The sequence below is a fragment of the Octopus sinensis genome, unplaced genomic scaffold (assembly GCF_006345805.1).
Source record: "Octopus sinensis unplaced genomic scaffold, ASM634580v1 Contig20134, whole genome shotgun sequence".
In the NCBI taxonomy this organism is placed as follows: Eukaryota; Metazoa; Mollusca; class Cephalopoda; order Octopoda; family Octopodidae; genus Octopus; species Octopus sinensis.
In genome coordinates this window covers 1-22,291 of record NW_021836917.1, presented here as the reverse complement: position 1 = coordinate 22,291, position 22,291 = coordinate 1, and the positions used below count along the sequence as shown (strand labels likewise).

At 41.2% G+C, this 22,291-nt stretch overlaps 1 protein-coding gene across 1 annotated transcript; it reads right to left on the bottom strand.

The window, feature by feature from the left end:
- Window positions 1-1,314: 1,314 nt before the first annotated feature.
- On the bottom strand, window positions 1,315-20,944 carry LOC115232246 (probable palmitoyltransferase ZDHHC21; the record flags this gene model as incomplete). Its single annotated transcript, XM_036500309.1, has 6 exons — window positions 20,427-20,944; window positions 14,790-14,894; window positions 7,600-7,711; window positions 5,767-5,904; window positions 2,860-2,976; window positions 1,315-1,358 (listed from the first exon to the last, which is right to left on the bottom strand). Coding segments are annotated over exons 3-6 (383 nt in total), but the record flags the coding sequence as incomplete, so codon positions are not given.
- Window positions 20,945-22,291: the final 1,347 nt, after the last annotated feature.

The following is a 22,291-nucleotide window of genomic DNA, read 5'->3' as shown; positions in this document are numbered from 1 at the left end:
GCAGGAAGAGTGAAGCTGGGTTCTGCATGAGTTCATTTCACTGAAAGGGAAGGTCACGGTTGAATGGCTCTGATTCAAACCCTTTCTGCCTGCCACACAGAACCAGTAGACAGATGAAAACACAATACATGCTTGTATATATGGGTGTGTGTATGTGTGTATATATTACTATTTACTCTCTTTTACTCTTTTACTTGTTTCAGTCATTTGACTGCGGCCATGCTGGAGCACCGCCTTTTAGTCGAGCAAATCGACCCCGGGACTTATTCTTTTGTAAGCCCAGTACTTATTCTATCAGTCTCTTTTGCCGAACCGCTAAGTGACGGGGATGTAAACACACCAGCATCGGTTGTCAAGCAATGCTAGAGGGACAAACACAGACACACAAACACACACACATATATATATATACATATATACGACAGGCTTCTTTCAGTTTCCCTCTACCAAATCCACTCACAAGGCATTGGTCGTCCCGGGGCTATAGCAGAAGACACTTGCCCAAGATGCCATGCAGTGGGACTGAACCTGGAACCATGTGGTTGGTTAGCAAGCTACTTACCACACAGCCACTCCTGCGCCTATGTGTATGTGTATATATATATATATGTGTGTAAATTACGTGTGTGTGTAAAAACACACACCTATGTGTTTACGTACATTCACATACATTTACACACACACTTTTATTTGTTTATTTGTTTCAGTCATTTGACTGTGGCCAAGCTGGAGCACCGCCTTTGCATCCCCATAATTTACCAAATCCATTCACAAGGCTTTGGTCATCCCAAGGCTGTAGTAGAAGACACTTGCCCAAGGTGCCAAGTGGTTGAGAAGCAAACTACTTACCACACAACCATGTACCTCTCTCTCTATATATATATATGTATATATAATTGGAACCTACATGATCTGAAGCATTTGTGTAGAAAATTTCATTAGAAACTATCCATTTTCTAGAAGTTATGAGGAAACAAATTCGAGAGGGAAGAAAACAATTATGTAGGTGTGCTTATTGGTTTAGTAATGGTAAATTTACATATTGCTTTTAAATATATTATATTGGCTTGCTCTGCTTCATTTTCATTCTGTATCTAAGAGTATTTGATTATATAACTGCATGTTATATATAAACAAACAATACACTTCTTTTGTTCAATTTGCATCAAAAGGGTAACAATAATGTGAATGATACAGGCTCAGTTTTTCCCTACACCCCAAATCACACAACTGGGAAACCAGCACTTCAACCACACCTGTGCCTACAGGGTTATCATAAGAAACAGGTAAGATAAAATATAAACAAGTACTCACTCAACGACAGGTGTTAATAATACATTCTCCACAGTCGTTCGGTTCTGGAAAAAGAACAAAAGACAAAAGGCATTATAAGCATGCACAAAATTTAACCAGTCATGTGGGGATTCTATGCCAGGGGATGGAGACACTCTTCATTTATGGGTGATTATAATAATAATAATATAATAATGAAATTATTGTATACAGTGCTCAGGTGCACCACAACTTGTCAGAAAGTGCATATAAAGTACATGCAGTAATGTAGAAATGTCTGGAAAGTGAACATGCTTGTGCGTGTATGGAGGGGAGAAAATCAGGTGTAGTGTTGGCAAATCTCAGGAAGCATGGAAGTTTTGAAGGATGCAGTGCTCCGACAACTAACAACCGATGCCGGCAGTTTGTTCCACGCTTCAGCAACTCTCTTATGGTGATATACTCCTTCCTGTATGATGTTAGAAAAGGTTGGGGGGGGGTCCAGCTGGAGAATGGAACCAAGCCAAAAACAGAGAGAGAGAGAGATATGTCAAAGGAAAAGTATGATGCTGTCCACGGTAATCATTAGGCCCCTGTCGATACGTTTCAAGCTATGCCGACAGAGAAGGTCAAAAGATAAAGTGATAACGAGATTGACGTTTCATTGGTTACAATGACAAGGCTTCCAGTCGATCCGATCACTGGAATAGCTTGCTCCTGATATCAACATGCAAGTGGCTGAGTACTCCACAGACATGTATCCTTAATGAAGTTCTCAGGGAGATTCAGCATAACACAGCCTGAACTGAATATCCCGACCACTCAGCCATGACACTCCGTCGGTTACAATGACAAGGCTTCCAGTCAGAGGATCCAAACAACGGAATATAATATAGGCGTAGGAGGGTCCTGTGATCCTTGTTCTCAGGGTGCCAGTCAAGTATGCTCGAACGAATGTTCCGTACCACTCCCATGGCAAAACGTCGGTCCGGGTACAAGTCCGGAGAGTGAGAAGGCTTGCGTGGGTCTGAATGCTTGGGCAAAAAGTGTCTTCTGCTATACCCCGGGTCGATCCTTAATGACTTCCTTTTCGCATAACACGCGGAATGTTGCGTCTCACTCCGGTTCGAAGTGATCAGTATAGAACCTAAATTAGGCGTGGACTGTGATGTGTAGTAGCTTGTATGTAACCACAGTTGTTATCCCACTGTGGTCTTGGGTGTGTTGTGTGTGTCTTGGTCGATGTTGGAGCGGCACGCGACTAGCCCATTGTGTATACTAAACATTTTGTTGTGTTGTGTGTGTCTGTGTGGTGTTACGTGCCGTGCCGGTCAATTAGGCAGTTTCGGCAAAAGAGACCGATAGACTAAGTACTGGGCTTACAAAGAATAAGTCCCGGGATCGAGTTGCCCGATTAAAGGCGGTGCTCCAGCATGGCCGCAGTCAAAATGACTGAAACAAGTAAAAAAAAAAAATAATATTACCTTGTCACCCACGAGCAAAAAGTGACCCACCCACTGCTTGACCATTTAACTATCGATAAAGGACAAACCCAAATCGTATGATAGAAGAAGGTTGTCTACTCACCATAATTATGTTTAGATGTTGTACGACGAACATGATGAGGGATTGGAACAGGCCGTAGATCAAGATGACGTTTAGGGTGTATATAAACCAGATACTGTGTTTTATGTAAAATATTTGCTGGGAAGAGATAAATTAACAACATTATAATGAATGTGAAATAGAGATTTTTTCAACAGATATATACAGTAGTGCCTACATACATTAATTAATTTGCTCCCAGAGACCGCTCATAAAGGGAAAAATCATAAAACAGAGCAGTAATTACCTCTCTTTACTCTCTCTTTTACTTGTTTCAGTCATTTGACTGCAGCCATGCTGGAGCACCGCCTTTAGTCGAGCAACTCGACCCCGAGACTTATTCTTTTGTAAGCCCAGTACTTATTCTATCGGTCTCTTTTTGCCGAACCGCTAAGTAACGGGGACATAAACACACCAGCATCGGTCGTCAAGCAATGCTAGGGGGACAAACACAGACACACAAACACAAACACACACACATATATATATATATATATATATATATATACATATATACGACAGGCTTCTTTCAGTTTCCGTCTACCAAATGCACTCACAAGGCTTCGGTCGGCCCGAGGCTATAGCAGAAGACACTTGCCCAAGATGCCACACAGTGGGACTGAACCCGGAACCATGTGGTTGGTAAGCGAGCTACTTACCACACAGCCACTCCTGCGCCTATAGTACCCATAGTAGCAATGTTACAAATTGTAATTCGTTCCCAGAAAAGTATTTTACCAATAAAATTTATAATATCATCATCATCATTGTTTAACGTCCGCTTTCCATGCTAGCATGGGTTGGACGATTTGACTGAGGACTGGCGAACCAGATGGTTGCACCAGGCTCCAATCTTGATCTGGCAGAGTTTCTACAGCTGGATGCCCTTCCTAACCCTAACCCCAATATCGCTTGACAACCGATGCTGGTGTGTTTACGTCCCCATAACTTAGCGGTTCGGCAAAAGAGACCGATAGAAGTGCTAGGCTTACAAAGAACAAGTCCTGGGGTTGAATAGCTCGACTAAAGGTGGTGCTCCAGCATGGCCACAGTCAAATGACTGAAACAAGTAAAAGAGTAAGAGAGTATATATATATAAGCTGACAGAATGAAATAAAAAATCCAAGGCTGTAATGAGTTTTCAGAACATTTATAAAGCAAAAGTCTTACAGTTGTTTCCAGGATATTTTATATATCCCTTCATGAGATATACTCACACTGTCTCTGATGAAGGGATATATAAAATATCACGGAAACAACTGTAAGACTTTTGCTTTATAAATGTTCTGAAAACTCAGGACTTGTTCATCATCATCGTTTAACGTCCGTTTTCCGCGCTAGCACGGGTTGGACGGTTCGACCGGGGTCTGGGAAGCCAGGGGCTGCACCAGGCTCCTGTCTCATCTGGCAGTGTTTCTACAGCTGGATGCCCTTCCTAACGCCAACCAATCCGCGAGTGTAGTGGGTGCTTTTTATGTGCCACCGGCACAGAAGCTAGTCAAGGTGGCGCTGGCAACGGCCACGTTTGGATGGTGCTTATTATGTGCCACCGGCACAGGTATCACAACTACTATTTCCATTGATATTTATTTCGATGTTCATGTACTTGACTCAATAGGTCTCCTTAAGCACTAAGTATATATATACATGCTAATACATGACCCACATTGGACACCTCACTCGTATCTTTATCAAACCTGGAGCTTAATCATGGTCTATCCATATATCCTTTGCACTTACTTAGCATTACCGGACACTTTTAGGGTCTTCTTGACACCAATACCTCTCATACCCTATAGCTAAATATATTAATATATCTATTTATATATAGAAATATTAAAATAACTAAGTCTCTCTAAAAGAGATTACGGCAGCGTTACTGGAAATTAATTGTTATCGCCATATTAATATGGCAGTCTTATAGATATAAGACTAAAAGCTGTCGCTGATTAGCTCCATGAGGCCATCGCCTTAAGATAGCTATTTGACACCGAAACTAGGTAAATAAAACCTTCGAACAGAGACGATCAGTGGCGACACCTGCTGGGTCGACTACGCTACATTGACAAAGGGCAAATACCCTGAAAAGCGTCTGTAGCTGTCTGACTGGCAGTGTGAAGCGGCTGACCTCCCTTGTTCGAAGGTTGTAATGGACACAGTTTGTGTGTCAAATAGCTATCTTAAGGCGATGGCCTCATGGAGCTAATCAGCGACAGCTTTTAGTCTTATATCTATAAGACTGCCATATTAATATGGTGATAACAATTAATTATTTATATATACACATATACATACACAAAGAAGTGCTGAAAGGTTCCTAGCTTTGGGTAGAAGAAATTACAGGAGGATCAGTTAATTATGATTTTATCCGTGATTTACACACTTATTGCAGTGGTCCTTCAGTTTTGCTAAGCAATGTAAAAGAATTCAGAAGGTTGGGTCTACAACCAGGCCTTTTGTGATACCCTTAAAGCCAGGAAGTTTTCAGCACTCCCTTCATATCATCATCATCATCATCATCATCATCGTCGTTTAACGTCCGTTCTCCATGCTAGCATGGGTTGGACGGTTCGACCGGGGTTCTGGGAAGCCAGAAGGCTGCACCAGGCTCCAGTCTAATTTGGCAATGTTTCTACAGCTGGATGCCCTTCCTAACGCCAACCACTCCGTGAGTGTAGTGGGTGCTTTTTACGTGCCACCTGCACAGGTGCCAGGCGGGGCTGGCAACGGCCACGGTCAGATTGGTGTATTTTATGTGCCACCGGCACGGAAGCCAGTCGAGGTGGCGCTGGCATCGGCCATGAGTCGGATAGTGCTTTTTACGTACCACCAGACCAGGGATCCTGGCTGGTTCAATTCGATTTCGATTTATATAAAATTTATACATACCTTATCACAGGTTATACATTTGGGATAATAGTAGAAATGTAGAACAGTCAAAATGAGCGTAGTGATGCAGAAAAACAGGGTGTATATAATTGTCAGGAGGAAGATGTGGTGATTATCCTCACCGACACGTTGTTCAGCCTGTTTTTTAAATTGTTTTTTGATTGGTTGAAAAATGAAAGAAAAAAGAAAAATATTAATATTGAATTATCTTTTTTCTCTGTGAATTTAAACAACATTAAATGAAAATAGGCATCTATGTATTATACTAAATGTATGTACAAAAGTCAACTTCAGCATGACTTGAACTCAGAGCTTAAAGACAGATGAGATGCCACCAAGCATTTTGCTGAGCAAAATGCTTGGTGCCTTGATGATGATGATATGAGAAATGAATAAATGATATAATTGCCCTGATGCAGTAACCAGGCAGTGGCTCTCATGGCTTGGATCTTAACTGATTGGAAGTGTCAATCATGTACATTGTTTTCTCTTGGTATAAAGATGGGCGACAGTAACTATCTGCTCAAGTACCACAGATTATACTTGTTGTCAGTGGTTTGACCTTAATTCCAGTAGACATGGCCCTTAGTGGCTTGACAATATGTGCAATGCTCTGATCATGAGCAGAAGTAAATGAGCAAATGCACTGATGCGTACCAGGCAGGGCTCTCATGCTTCTGATCTTAACTGATTGGAAGTGTCATCATGTACATTGTTTTGTCTTGGTATAAAAGATGGGTTACAGCAAATATTCTGCTCAACACCACAGATTTGCTTGTCAGTTGTTTGACCTTAACCAGTTGATTATGTCCCTTAGTGGCTGACGATGTGTGCATCTCTGATCACGAGCAGAAGTAGTGGGGGAGCATCATAGCCATGTGTTGAGAGGTATTCTTTGAGGTTTGAATAATTCACCACCGGAAACATGGGTGTTTCATTCAACATCCTTAAACAATCCTTATTCAGGGACCTTTTGAGCAGGATGTGCTACTCGACCAGAAGAAAATTCTAACTGGGCCCCACCTGCAAGGTCATGCACTGTTTATCATGATATAAGATCACCATGTCGCGCACATATGGTTGTGATGCATGTGCCTGGTGTACCCTTATCAGATGGGTAGTCATGATGGGTATACTGGGCTTCGTATATTTTACCCCAGTGTCACTTTGATGGCATGCACTGCTCTCTCACTCAATAATAACAATAATAATAATAATCATCATCATCATTTAGCGACCGTTTTCCATGCTAGCATGGGTTGGACGGCTCAACTGGGGTCTGGGAAGCCAGAAGGCTGCATCAGGCCCAGTCTGATCTGGCAGTGTTTCTACAGCTGGATGCCCTTCCTAACGCCAACCACTCCGCGAGTGTAGTGGGTGCTTTTTACGTGCCACCCGCACAGGAGCCAGACGGAGCTGGCAAACGGCCATGAACGGATGGTATTTTTACGTGCCACTGGCACGGAGACCAGTCGGGGCGGCGCTGGCAACAGCCACGAACGGATGGTGCTCTTTACGTGCCACCGGCACGGGGGCCTGGCGAGACTGGCAACGGCCACGAACGGATGGTGCTTTTTACGTGTCACCGGCATGGAGGCCAGTCGGGGCAGCGCTGGCAACAGCCACGAACGGACGGTGCTTTTTACGTGCCACCGGCACGGGGGCCAGGCAAGACTGGTAACGGCCACGAACGGATGGTGCTTTTTATGTGCCACCGGCACAGGGGCCTAGCGAGACTGGCAACGGCCACGAATGGATGGTGCTTTTTACGTGTCACCGGCACGGAGTGATAATAATAAAGGTTTCAAAAAGTATTTCATAAACAATACTCACCAACTGTAATGGAAATCCATTCGCCGTACACAGTGACCACAGTGGCTGCAGTGGAATGACCGAGGTGGACGATGCATGTGGCATGTTTTACAGTATGACTTACTGGTGGTGTCTGTAATAAAGTTTAAAATTATGATAATAATGATTTCAAATTTTTGCCACAAGGGCAACTTGGGGGGGGGGGGGATGTTAAGTCAATTACATCAAGCCCAGTGCATAACTGGTATTTATTTAATCGACCCCGAAAGGATGAAAGGTGACATCAGCCTCGGTGGAATTTGAACTCAGGAAAAAATAATAATAATAATAATAATAATAATAATAACAACAACAATAATAATGATGCTTTCAAATTTTGGCACAAGGCCAGCAATTTTAGGGGAGGGAATAAGTTGATTAAATCAACCTCAGTGGTACTTATTTTATCAATGCCAAAAGACTGAAAGGCAAAGCTGACCCCAGCAGAATTTGAACTGAGAACGTAAAAACAGATTAAATGCCACGGAACATTTTGCCCAGCATGCTAACCGTTCTGCCAGCTTGCTGCCTTAATAACAATGATAATAATAATCCTTTCTACTGGAAGCAAAAGGCCTCAAATTAAGGGATTAAGTCGATTACATCAACCCCAGTACATAGCTGATACTTATCTAATTGACTCCAAAAGGATGAAAGACAAAGTCAACCTCGGTGGAATTTGAACTCAGAACGTGGCAGCAGACGAAATACCTATTTCTTTACTACCCACAAGGGGCTAAACACAGAGGGGACAAAGAAGGACAGACAAACGAATTAAGTGGACTATATCGACTCCAGTGCGTAACTGGTACTTATTTAATCAACCCCGAAAGGATGAAAGGCAAAGTCGACCTCGGCGGAATTTGAACTCAGAACGTAGTGGCAGAAGAAATACCGCTAAGCATTTCGCCCAGTGTGCTAACAACAAAAGCCCTGATGCAGTACCAGGCAGTGGTTCTCGTGGCTTCTGATCTTAACTGATTGGAAGTGTTATCATCTACATTGTTTTGTCTTGGTATTAAAAGATGGGCTACAGCAAATATTCTGCTCAATACTACTGATCTACGACTACTACAAAGTAATAAAGGAGCCTCTATGTTACCATTCGACACGCTGAGCTGGAAATGGCAGTCAAATCCCTCTCAAGTCCTATATACTACATAAAAATGGAAAGGACCATTTTGGCTAATGTTATTGTAAAATATGTCCCCTTACATCCAACACCAGCAATTATAAAAAAAAAAAATTTCACCAGAAACTTGTCCGATCGACCAGGACTAGTTGACCTAGGGTTAAACAAATATTAGAAGAATTCGGTTTTCGCTAAAATATTAACGAAAAATCGCCTTTAAATCTCATAAAAAAAAAGACCATAAAAATTATTGCAAAAATTATCAAGGGAAACAACTCTTACAAAATTTTGCGTAGTTGTCTTTTCCTGATTAATTTTTTTCTCTTTTTTTTCCTTTGGCTCGTTTTTCACGTTTTAAAATGTAGTACAGGACTTCTTATCCGGTTTACAGAATTCCGGAATTCCCAGAAAGCCGACAATATTGTGTAATATTATACCATATACTGCTCCACATATTGAGTAAACAGACCCTGTTTCTGAAGTTGGCTAATTTGCATATGGTATGTTTAATATAGTTTTACCCATTACTTTTATTATTTTTTTATCCTATTATTTGTTTCAGTCATTTGACTGAGGCCATGCTGGTGCACCGCCTTTAGTCGAGCAAATCGACCCCAGGACTTATTCTCTGTAAGCCCAGTACTTATTCTATCGGTCTCTTTTGCCGAACCGCTAAGTGTCGGGGACGTAAACACACCAGCACTGGTTGTCAAGTGATGTTGGGGGGACAAACACACAAAGACACACATACACATACATATATATATACATACATACGACGGGCTTCTTTCAGTTTCCGTCTACCAAATCCACTCACAAGGCTTTGGTCAGCCCGAGGCTATAGTAGAAGACACTTGCCCAAGATGCCATACAGTGGGACTGAACCCGGAACCAGGTGGTTGGTAAGCAAGCTACTTACCACACGTAAACACACCAGCATCTGTTGTCAAGCAATGCTAGGGGGACAAACACAGACACACAAACATCACACACATACATATATATATACATACGACGGGCTTCTTTCAGTTTCCATCTACCAAATCCACTCACAAGGCTTTGGTCGACCTGAGGCTATAGTAGAAGACACTTGGCCAAGGTGCCACACAGTGGGGCTGAACCTGGAACCATGTGGTTGGTAAACAAGCTACTTACCACACAGCCACTCCTGCACACACACACGCATATATATATATATATAGAGACATAAGATTTGACCAGCAGAGGGAGGAATATAGATGTTGCAAGGATGGTAGTCGAACCAAGAAAGAAAGGTCGGGCTTGGATGAACACCGGCCACATGGGGAGAGAAGAGAGAGAGAGGTAGAGGCAGATGGATAGAAGAATTAAGGAGGGGCTAGAAAAAATGAAAGGGACAGAGTGAAGTGTAAGAGGGAAGGCGAGCATGAAGAGAAGCCATGAAATGTGAGAGAGGAGGAACGAAAGACGAAGAGTGGAATGAATGAAGTGCGAAGAGGCTGATAGGAAAGAAGGAAAGAATGAAAGAATAAAAAGAATGATAGAGTCGTACAAAATTTAGATATATACGAGGAACGTTCAATAAGTAATGCCCCTGACCCACTTGCAGTTGTTTGATCTAGCTGAAATTTTGCATGTGCAATTACTTATATCTCTATAGATTAGGTGGCAAATTACAGCTCTGAACTAATTGTGGTTTCTGATTTACATGTGTTTGAACTGAGTCAAGTGTGAAATGGAGCCTGTTGAGTGTCGAGTAGTGATCCGGTTTTTGTATTTGAAAGGACGCACACCACGGGAGACTTTTGATGAAATGAAAGTAACTTATGGTGATGATGCCCCATCATATGACCTTGTAAAACGCTGGCATCGTGAATTCAAACACGGTCGGAACTCTGTGGAAACAGCTCCCAGATCTGGTCGCCCCCCCTTCTGCCATTGATGAGGTATCTGTCCGTCAAGTTGAGGCTGCCATTTTGGAAGATCGACGCATAACTATTCGTCAAATAGACCATGAGGTCAAGATTAGTACTGGGTCTTTGGAAACTATCATTCATGACCATTTGCATATGCAAAAGGTGTCTCCCAGATGGATTCCGAGGTTGCTCACACCTTTCCAGAAGCAAGAACGCGTCGAGTGCTCGAGGATGAATTTGGAGATGTGCCAAGAAGATGAGTCAACCTTTTTCAAAAGTGTTTCCCAGATGATGAAGCCTTGATTTCTGTAGTCACGTCGTGGTTGGAGGACCAAGCTGGGGTCTTCTATAAAAACGGTCTCCAGAGCTGCATCAAACGATGGGAGAAATGCGTAACTCTGGGTGGTTCCTATGTAGAAAAAGACTAATAACTGTGCCAAGTTTCGTTGCTCTACTGCTATAGGAAGTGGGTCAGGGGCATTACTTATTGAACGCCCCTCATATATATATATGGATGGAATGGAAGCACTCCGTCGGTTACGACGACGAGGGTTCCGGTTGATCCGAATCAACAGAACAGCCTGCTCATGAAATTAACGTATAAGTGGCTGAGCACTCCACAGGCACGTGTACCCTTAACGTATTTCTCGGGGATATTCAGCGTGACACAGAGAGTGACAAGGCCGCCCTTTGAAATACAGGTACAACAGAAACAGGAAGTAAGAGTGAGAGAAAGTTGTGGTGAATAGTACAAGCAGGGATCACCACCATCCCTTGCCGGAGGCTCGTGGAGCTTTTAGGTGTTTTCGCTCATAAAAAACTCACAACGCCCGGTCTGGGAATCGAAACCGCAATCCTGACCGCGAGTCCGGCTGCCCTAACCACTGGGCCATTGCGCCTCCACATATATATATATATACTTACAGATAAGAGACAAATTACGTACGCCACTATATTTTTAATATATGAAAAATACAAAAACGGTACAAGAACGCAAAACATCCAGACAGTCAGGTGGTACAAAAAAGGGTCAACAAAACGTTCAGACAGACGATACAAAGAAAACAAGGACGGGTGGATTCATTATTCTTTTCCCTTTACCTACGTGAATTAAGAGTCTTGCGTCTGGGGGAATTTATGGTAGTATTGGAATATGTATATATATATATATATATATATATATATATATATGTATATATATATGTATGTATATATGTATGTATATATATGTATGTAATATGTATGTATATATGTATGTATATATGTATGTATATATATATATATATTATATATGTATATATTAGGTATATATATATATGTATGTATATATGTATGTATATATAGGTATGTATAATATTATGTATATATATATATTTATGTATATATGTAGTATATATGTATGTATATCTATATATATATATATATATATAATATATATATTGTATGTAGGTATATGTATGTATATAATATATATATATATATATATATATATATATATACATACATATATATATATATATTATATATATATATATATATGTATATATAATGTATATATATATATGTGAATATATGTATATGTATTTATAAATGTGTATATGGTGTGTGTGTATATATAATATATATATATATTATATATCTATGTGTTGTATATATATATGTATGTTAATATATATGTATATATATATGTATATATGTATATGTTAGTATATGTGTATATGTGTGTGTGTGTATCTAAATATATATATATATATATAATATATATATATATATAATAATAATAAATATTAGGGAATAAATCCAAATTTACAGGGAAAAAATCAGATTTAGGATTAATCCAATTTTATAGTAAAATATTATAAAATATTATTAGGACAAAACCACTATTTTGCAAAACAAACAAGGAAAGACTTAATCAATACATAAAATTTTAATAAATAGTCAAAAAAACCGCCACTACAATCGTTTCTTGTCTTGATCGACAATCTTCAGGTGGACTTCCAATAAGTCAGTTTCATATCCTTTAAATAATAATAAAGGGTAAAAATTAATCAATTAATTAATAATAATTTTACCAAGTAGTTCATAATTATAAGCTTAAATTATAATTAGGGTTCAGCAAATTGCTTCACCACATACCGAAATTTAGAAATAGCAGTTAAATACTATTCCACTACTACCATAAAATATCCCCCAGACAGCAAGACTCTTAATTCACGTAGGTAAAGGGAAAAGAATAATGAATCCACCCAGCTTTGATCAACCACATACACGTTTCTGGATTAAAGTGATGTAAAATTTTTGTTTTTACTCACTTATTTCCGTCTTCAGTGTAGTATTTCAATTGTAAGTTTTAGAGTACTAATAATTAAATACATATTCGACCAAGCGGCATCGAATAGCTATTCGATGTCGCTTGGTTGATAAAAATAAAAATTTTACATCCCAGATGTGACGGATGGGGGAGAGCGGAAGTGGGGCTTGCAGGGCGCATGCGCCGGAGGAAGCGGAAGTGACAGGCAGAATGCACGTGTGGCATTGACGAGTTGCGGTGGACACGACGAAGGGACCAGACGAGCGAGTTGGCTAAAAGCGATCCAAGTTCATCTCCAACGAGGTAAGACCCAATTACATTTCCATTCTCCCTTTTTCTGTTGTACTCTTTTCACCGTTCACACTACAATCCCTTTAATCCAGAAACACAGAGTCTTGCTGTCTGGGAGATATCTTATGGTAGAGGAATAGTATTTAACTGCTATTTCTAAATTTCGGTATGTGGTGAAGCAATTTGCTGAACCCTAATTATATTTATACTCATAATTATAGAATTTATATATATATATATATATTTAGATATATAGGTGCAGGAGTGGCTGTGTGGTAAGTAGCTTGCTTACCAACCACATGGTTCCAAGTTCAGTCCCACTGCGTGACACCTTGGGCAAGTGTCTTCTACTATAGCCTCGGGCCGACCAAAGCCTTGTCAGTGGATTTGGTAGACGGAAACTGAAAGAAGCTCGTCGAATATATGTATATATATATGTATGTGCGTGTGTGTTTGTGTGTCTGTGTTTGCCCTCCCAACATCGCTTGACAACAGATGCTGGTGTGTTCATGTCCCCGTAACTTAACGGTTCGGCAAAAGAGACCGATAGAATAAGTACTAGGCTTACAAAGAATAAGTCCTGGGGTCGATTTGCTCGACTAAAGGTGGTGCTCCAGCATGGCTGCAGTCAAATGACTGAAACAAGTAAAAGAGTATATATATATGTGTATATATATATATATATATATATATGTATATATATATATATGTTGATATGTATATATATGTTGATATGTATATATATATATATGTTGATATGTAGATGTCCGCTTGCTTTACATGGTACAATCATGGTTGTTATTATTATTATTATTATTATTATTATTATTAATATTAATCTTATTGACTTTTTGTGTGGTTATACATTTTAATGAACTGGACTGTTTTATATATATATATGTCTGCTTTAAATTTTAATGTGAGTGTACATGTATTTCCTTGATGTTAGTTATGGAACTAGGAGTCCAATATGGAAAATAACTGTGTTTGTTAATGTATACTGATATATTTTGTTTATATTGTATTATTGTATTAATGTGTATATATATGTGTGTAGAATTATGAGTGTCTATGCACACATTTCTATATTTTATATTTTTATATTTATGTGTAAATTTTTTTCACACTTATATTAAATTCTCTGAAGAGGCCGTGAGACATCCTTGTTAATGTCTCACTTATACCTGCTTTATATGGCTAATAGGTTAAATGAGACATACTTGTCTTCACGGCCGAAACAGCTGTCAGATATGATGTAATTGTATTTTATATTTATTTCCATGTATAATGTCATTTCTGTTATGTAATGGTGTAATAAAGTATTAATTGGGTATTATCTGATGGTTGATAATTGATTGATTTAAGTATGTTTCTCCATTTTCTCATTTTGTATATATATATATATATATAAATATATATGGATGGTTAAGCAGGTAAACACAGGTATAGAGAAAACATGCAACAAACAGGCAGATACAGACAGGTAGATGGACAACAGAGACAGGTACAGTCAGAGAAATTGACAGAAGCTTGTTGTTACCTGAGAGTAGAGGTTCCAGAGCCTGCGTGAGGTAGAGTTGGCCAGGGTTGGTAATAATGGACATTATCAAAGAGAGAAACATATTGAAGCACAGGTATGTATAAACTGGAAGAGATGAGAGAGAAAGAGAAAGTAAGTAGTGTGTGTGTGTGCGTGAAGCGTGGCTGTGTTATGAAGCTTGCTTCACAGCCACATGGTTCCGGGTTCAGTCCCACTGCATGGCACCTTGGGTAAGTGTCTTCTACTATATACCTATTTCTTTACTACCCACAAGGGGCTAAACACAGAGGGGACAAACAAGGACAGACAAACGGATTAAGTCGATTACCTCAATCCCAGTGCGTAACTGGTACTTAATTTATCAACCCCGAAAGGATGAAAGGCAAAGTCGACCTCGGCGGAATTTGAACTCAGAATGTAACGGCAGATGAAATACCTATTACTTTACTACCACAAGGGGCTAAACATAGAGAGGACAAACAAGGACGACAAATGGATTAAGTCGATTATATCGACCCCAGTGCGTGACTGGTACTTATTTAATTGACCCTGAAGGATGAAAGTCAAAGTTGACCTGGGCGGAATTTGAACTCAGAACATAGCGGCAGATGAAATACCTATTTCTTTACTACCCACAAGGTTCTAAACACAGAGGGGACAAACAAGGACAGACAAACGGATTAAGTCTATTACCTCAATCCCAGTGCGTAACTGGTACTTAATTTATCAACCCCGAAAGGATGAAAGGCAAAGTCGACCTCGGCGGAATTTGAACTCAGAATGTAACGGCAGATGAAATACTGCTAATCATTTTGCCTACATGCTAACGATTCTGCCAGCTTGCCACCTTTTCTGTTATAGCCTCGGGCTGACCAAAGCCTTTGGAGTGAATTTGGTAGATGGAAACTGAAAGAAGCCTGCCATATATATATCTTTATATATAAAAGAGAGGTTGTGTGCTGTCTGTCTCCTACGATTTAGATTCCTAACTACTCCCACATTTTGCGGTGCAGTTTAACCAAAACTTGGTATCTTATAGTCGTGATTCATATCGAGCCCTTCTGGGTATTAGCGCGCGTCTACGATGAGTCTACGATTTAAAAAAAATTTACCATCAATTTTTCACATTTTTAAATGCATTTTTGGCATATATAAGGGAAGTAACTCTCTAAATTTATTATTAAATCTCAGAACTAAAAAGCTACAGTAACACCACCCCCCTTTGTGGTTAGCCATATTGAGATGGCTATTATACTTTACATCTCTAAAAATGCTTATATAGTTATTTCCCTTACAAATCCGAGCAACACCGGGTGATACTGCTAGTATATATTTAAATTTTAAATTTTAAAATTTTAATTTAAAAATTAAAAATTTAAAATAACTAAATTTAAATTCATGACAAAATTCATGGCAAAGAATTATTTTCTGCAAAATTGTTTCCAGTATTTTGACACGCCAAAGTGAAGACTTTTGAAATATAACCCCAAATGTAATTGGTAGAACTATATACATATACAATCTCATGTGGACGTCTTGTGTATAGTTCTGCAAATTATATTTTTGCTATGACGATCACACAGACGAATTGCGGACATTTATGTAAGTAATTACGTAAGTGGTAGCAACGAAAGTAGTCTGTGATTAATCTGTATATTTTGTATCTTTCCATTTGTCTTGCTCGCTTACATTCTGGCGTTTGCTGAATTTTCTTGAGAACATTCCTTTCTTAGTGGTAAGACCATAGGGGGTCAACTTTTAGCATATGGATGTCCACTTAGTGGTCATCCTTCTTATATATATACATATATATATACATACATATATACATACATATATACATACATACATACATATATATATATAGCGTGGCCGATGCCAGCGCCGCCCCGACTGGCTCCTGTGCCGGTGGCACATAAAAAGACCATCCGAACGTTGCCAGCACTGCCTTGGCTGGCTCCAGTGCCGCTGGCACGTTAAAAGCTCCAACCGATCGTGACCGATGCCGAACCCCCCCCTGGCACCTGTGCAGGTGGCACGTAAAATGCACCCACTACACTCGCGGAGTGGTTGGCGTTAGGAAGGGCATCCAGCCGTAGAAACTCTGCCAGATCAGACTGGAGCCTGGAGCAGCCCCTGGCTTCACAGACCCCGGTCGAACCGTCCAACCCATCTAGCGCGGAAAACGGACGTTAAACGATGATGATGACATACATATATACATACATATATACATACATGTATACATACATGTATACATACATGTATACATACATGTATGTATGTATATATATATATATATATATAGACGTTTTATTTTGGTGTCTCGCTATGCCACATACGACTATGAGGATTTACCTTCCCAATGAAACTCATTTTTTTCCCAAACTTCTCAAATCTGCTATAATGTAATACATGTCTTTGGTGTGGTAATTGTACGCGGCTAAAGAAGGCTGTTGACCTACATGTTATTTCAATTATGCATTGATATAAATTGCTCAATAAAGCCAGAAACATACGTACTGCAAAATCTTTTGCATCCAGTTTTTTCTTTTGATAAATATATATATATATATATATCTCCTTCTATTCCCCTCTGCCCTCTAACCCCACACGTAGCTACCAACAGACGGTATCCTCTACTGTCCAAGACCTCATCTCGTCCTCCCGTCTCCCCGCACCGCATCCAACCTAATTGTGCGAACCCCACGTACCCCCACCATTTACTTCCTCCCCAAAATCCACAAACCCAACAACCCTGGCCGCCCCATCGTCTCGCCTGTAACTGCCCCACGGAGCTCATCTCTATACCTCGACCGTGTCCTTGCCCCCCTAGTGGCATCTCTTCCCTCCCACATCCACGATACCAACCATGCTCTCCGGCTTTTCAACTCTTTCTCCTTTCCTCCCGGCTCCTCCAAAATCCTTTTTACTATGGACATCCAAAGCCTCTATACTGTTATCCTCACCACGAAGGACTGCAGGCCCTTCGACACTTTCTTGACCTCCGCTCTAACCCTGTACCTGACACCTCCACACTCATTCGTCTGGCCGAACTTGTCCTTACTCTGAACTGCTTCTCGTTCGCGGGCGAGTTCTACCATCAGGTCTCGGGAGTGGCCATGGGAACGCGAATGGGCCCCAACTATGCGAACCTGTTCGTTGGCTATGTTGAGCCCAAATATTCTCTAATTTCACTGGTCCCACTCCTGAACTATATGGTCGTTATATTGACGACATTATCGGTGCCCTCACTCTCCCGCGAACATCTAGATTCCTTCCTCTCTTTCGTCCAATCTTTCCATCCAGCCCTCCACTTCACTTCCACTATCTCCAACACCTCTGTCTCCTTCCTCGACATTTCGGTTAGCATTCTTCACTCCACTCTTACCACCTCCATTCACTACAAACACACAGACTCACACTCATACCTCAACTTCTCTTCCTCCCACCCAGAACACACCAAGCTTTCCATCCCCTATTCCCAATTCCTCCGTCTACGTAGGCTCTGTAGTGACGACCATGACTTTGAGACTCAGTCTCAACGTATGGCTCACCACTTCACCCTACGTGGATACCCCCTCACCACTATCCACACCGCCCTTGCCAGAGCACGGTCCGTGGACCGTGTATCTGCTCTCTCTCCCGAACCCGCCCTGTAGTCTCCCGCCTCCCTTTCCCCTCACTTACCACCCCACGACCCTACGTCTCCAACGCACCATTCTTCGAGCTTTCCGTCATCTCCAGTCCGACCTGTCCACTTCACACCTCTTCCCTAACCGACCCCTCCCCTCTTTCAAACGAGCCCAAAACCTTCGAGACCTTTTGGTCCATAGCTCCTTCCCTGACCCTACCTCCCAACCCAGCTCGTTCCCCTGCTCCCGCCCACGTTGCCGCACTTGCCCTTACCTCTCCAACACCACCCGCCTCACTAGCACCCCACCATCGACCCTATCCCATCATCCACTCCTTCACCTGCACCTCCAGCAATATTATCTATTGCATCTCTTGCTCTCTCTGCAATTCTTGTACATCGGACAACGGGACGCCGCTTGGCTGACCGGTTCGCGGAACACCTTCGTGACATCCACCTTGCGAACGACACACCGGTCTCACGCCATTTCCGCTCCACCGGTCACTCCTTGCAACACCTATCTGTGTTCGGTTTGTCCTTACACAGAGGCCATCCGGATTCCCGTTTGCGCCGTGAACAGGAATTAATCTTCTCTCTTCGCTCTTATACGCCTTCTGCCCCCCTCCTCATCTAACCCCCCTCTCCCCCTCCTCACCTATCCTTCTCCCCCCGACCCCTACTTCTTCAGTCCTTCATCCTTCACCCCTACTCCCCTTCCCTTCTTCCCTCTTTCTCCCTCCCTCTTCCCCCTGCTCCCTCACTCCCTCTCTCCCCCTTCTCTCTCCCTCTTTCCTCCATCCCCCTCTCACCTTCCTTCTCCCCCATCGTCTCCTCTTCCCCCTTCTCCTCCCCTCTTCTTCCCCTCCCCTTCTTCCCCTCCCCCTCTTCTCCTCACTACACCACATGACTTTACACATCACATCACATATGATGTGCCATACTAATACACACACCAACTAATACATACTAATACGTACTAATACATACTAGTACATACTAATACTTACACCAACCCTATACATACACACGTCCAGACACCGCATACGCACTTATACTCTCTCACACACACACACACACACACCTATACATACCAATACGTACTAATACATACTAATACATACTAATACATACACCAACCCCATACATACGCACATCCAGACCAATCTTATGCACTAATACTCTCTCATACACACACACACACACACACACACCCTTATACATACTAATACATACACCAACCCTATACATACACACATCCAGACCCCTCCCACGCACTTTTAGCTGGTCCCTCAACCCTTTTATCAACCCTATTATCTCCCCTTATTCGCTCTCGTGTCTCATGTTTGATCTTTGACCTCTGGCCGAAATCAGATCGCCATGTTGATTCGTTAGCTACTGCACGCATTTTTTTCTCTCCTTCTTTCTGGTTTTTTCTCTCTCTGTGTATCTTTCTGTGAAGAGCGTAGGCTCGAAACGTTAAAGACGTGTTTATTTATTTTCCTGAGCGCCATACTAATACAATTGTTCGTTTGTTTCCACCTGCCTTCGTCTTTGTTTATTTTCATAAAGCTTCCCGTATATATATATATATATAGAAGTAAAGATATGGCAAACAACAAGTACCGATATTTACTGGAAATAGCGAACGTAATAATACGACGCTAATGTATAGCTTCACCGCGTATGTACTAGCAAAAATGCATGAGTGCAACAAACTGGAAAGGCAATACTCTCGTATTGCATTACTAATTTTATATATATATAATATATATATATATATATATATGTATGTATGTATATATATTGTCAATATAACTAGCATAACTAGCACCCATGCCAATGAATCAGGCACTTAAATGGTAAGGCACCAGGTTGAGTTGAAAACAATGTGTAGCCAATAAAAATAGAGGAATTTACATGTGGGTACCAAAATACAGGCAGGGATAAGTACAGGTTATGTATATGATTAACTGTTAACGAGAATAATCCAAGATGATACTCACGGACTGCAAAAGGGGCCGACATGTTGTCGTCGTCATACTGGGGTTGCACGATAACTACCAGAGAGACGAACACGGCATACACGTAGCAGATCACGACAAAACAGCACTTGAGCAGGCCCACACAGTCGGTGAGCAGACGCACCCTACCAACAAACGGCAACCTTGCCGTCAGCACGTTGGACTTCTGTTGCATGCTTGTGGAGTTCAAGTGGTGCACGAAGCCTGGGTACATGGTCTGTACTTCTAACTCGACGTCCTCCATGGAGGGGAAATTTGCTGGGGTGCAGGGCAGGGCAGGGGCAGTGGCAGGAAACGTTTTGGAGGAGGGTGTTTGTTGGGGCCACGAGTGCAATTGGTCAAACAGTATGGATGTAGAGAATGAGTTTGTCTGCAATTGTGTAAGTCTGTAATTATAAGAGTGTGTGTGTGTGTGTGTGAGTACGTGTGTATGTGTGTGTGTGAGTACGTGTGTATGTGTGTGTGTGAGTACGTGTGTGTGTAATTTTTAATGTGTATGTATATGTGTATGTGTGTGCATATATATGTGTGTATGTACGTGTGTGTATATAAGTGTATATATAAATATGTATGTGTGTGCGTATATATATATGTGTGTGTGGATGGGTGTGTTAATGTGTGTGTGTGTGTGGTTTGTTGTTATTCTTTGGAGGTAAGAATGGGTGAGGGTGGGATAAAGTTAGTGCCTGGCTTTGGGAGTCATGGGGGTGCCAGTGGTGTGAAGTTATGTCTCTTCTTTCTGGAAAATAAAATGGAAAAAGAACAATAAATAAACAAAAAGAGGGAGGAAGAAAGAAAGGGGGAGAGAGGGAAGGATGGAGAAAGAAAGGAAAAGAAAGGGAAAGACAAAAAAGAATGAAAGAAAGAAAGAAAGAAAAGGAGAGATGAACAAAGAATGAAAGAACATTATTAACCCTTTCATTATCAACCTGGCTGAAACCGGTCCGGGCTCTGAGTACAAATGTCTTTCTTTTCATAAGTTTCGAATTAAAATCTTCCACCAAGACTTAGTCACAATTTATGTTCCTAATACTAGCTTAATGATAACTAACTTATTTTACTACTCTCTTTTACTCTTTTACTTGTTTCAGTCATTTGACTGCGGCCATGCTGGAGCACCGCCTTTAATCGAGCAGCTCGACCCCGGGACTTATTCTTTTGTAAGCCTAGTACTTATTCTATCGGTCTCTCTTTTGCCGAACCGCTTAGTGACGGGGACATAAACACACCAGCAGCGGTTGTCAAGCAATGCTAGGGGGACAAACACTCACGCACACACATATATATATACATATATACGACGGGCTTCTTTCAGTTTCCATCTACCAAATCCACTCACACGGCATTGGTCGGCCCGGAGCTATAGCAGAAGACACTTGCCCAAGATGCCACGCAGTGGGACTGAACCTGGAACCATGTGGTTGGTTAGCAAGCTACTTACCACACAGCCACTCCAGCGTCTAAATTCTTTATGTTTAAAATAATTGAAAGAAACTCAGAGCATCTCAACAGAAATATGGTAACAAGAGGGTTAAGCTGGTTTTTAAAGTATCAATTGACATAAAATTTTGATGGAAAAAGGTTTAAATTTTAAAGCAGTGAGTTTGTATCACAGAGCCCGGGCCAGTGTCAAGTTGGTTGCCAAGCATTAAAAGGGCTAAAGACAGTAAGGAATTTGATGAGAGGGAGATTTGGCACCACGTCACATCTGCACAATAACTCACAACTCTATAACTAATGCTGTTTTAGGTAAGGGCCCACAGGGCAATTGCCAGGGAGGCCCCACAAGTCTAGGGATCCAGTTCATATCTATCTACACCGTGGTTGCTGTCAACAATATAGGCCCA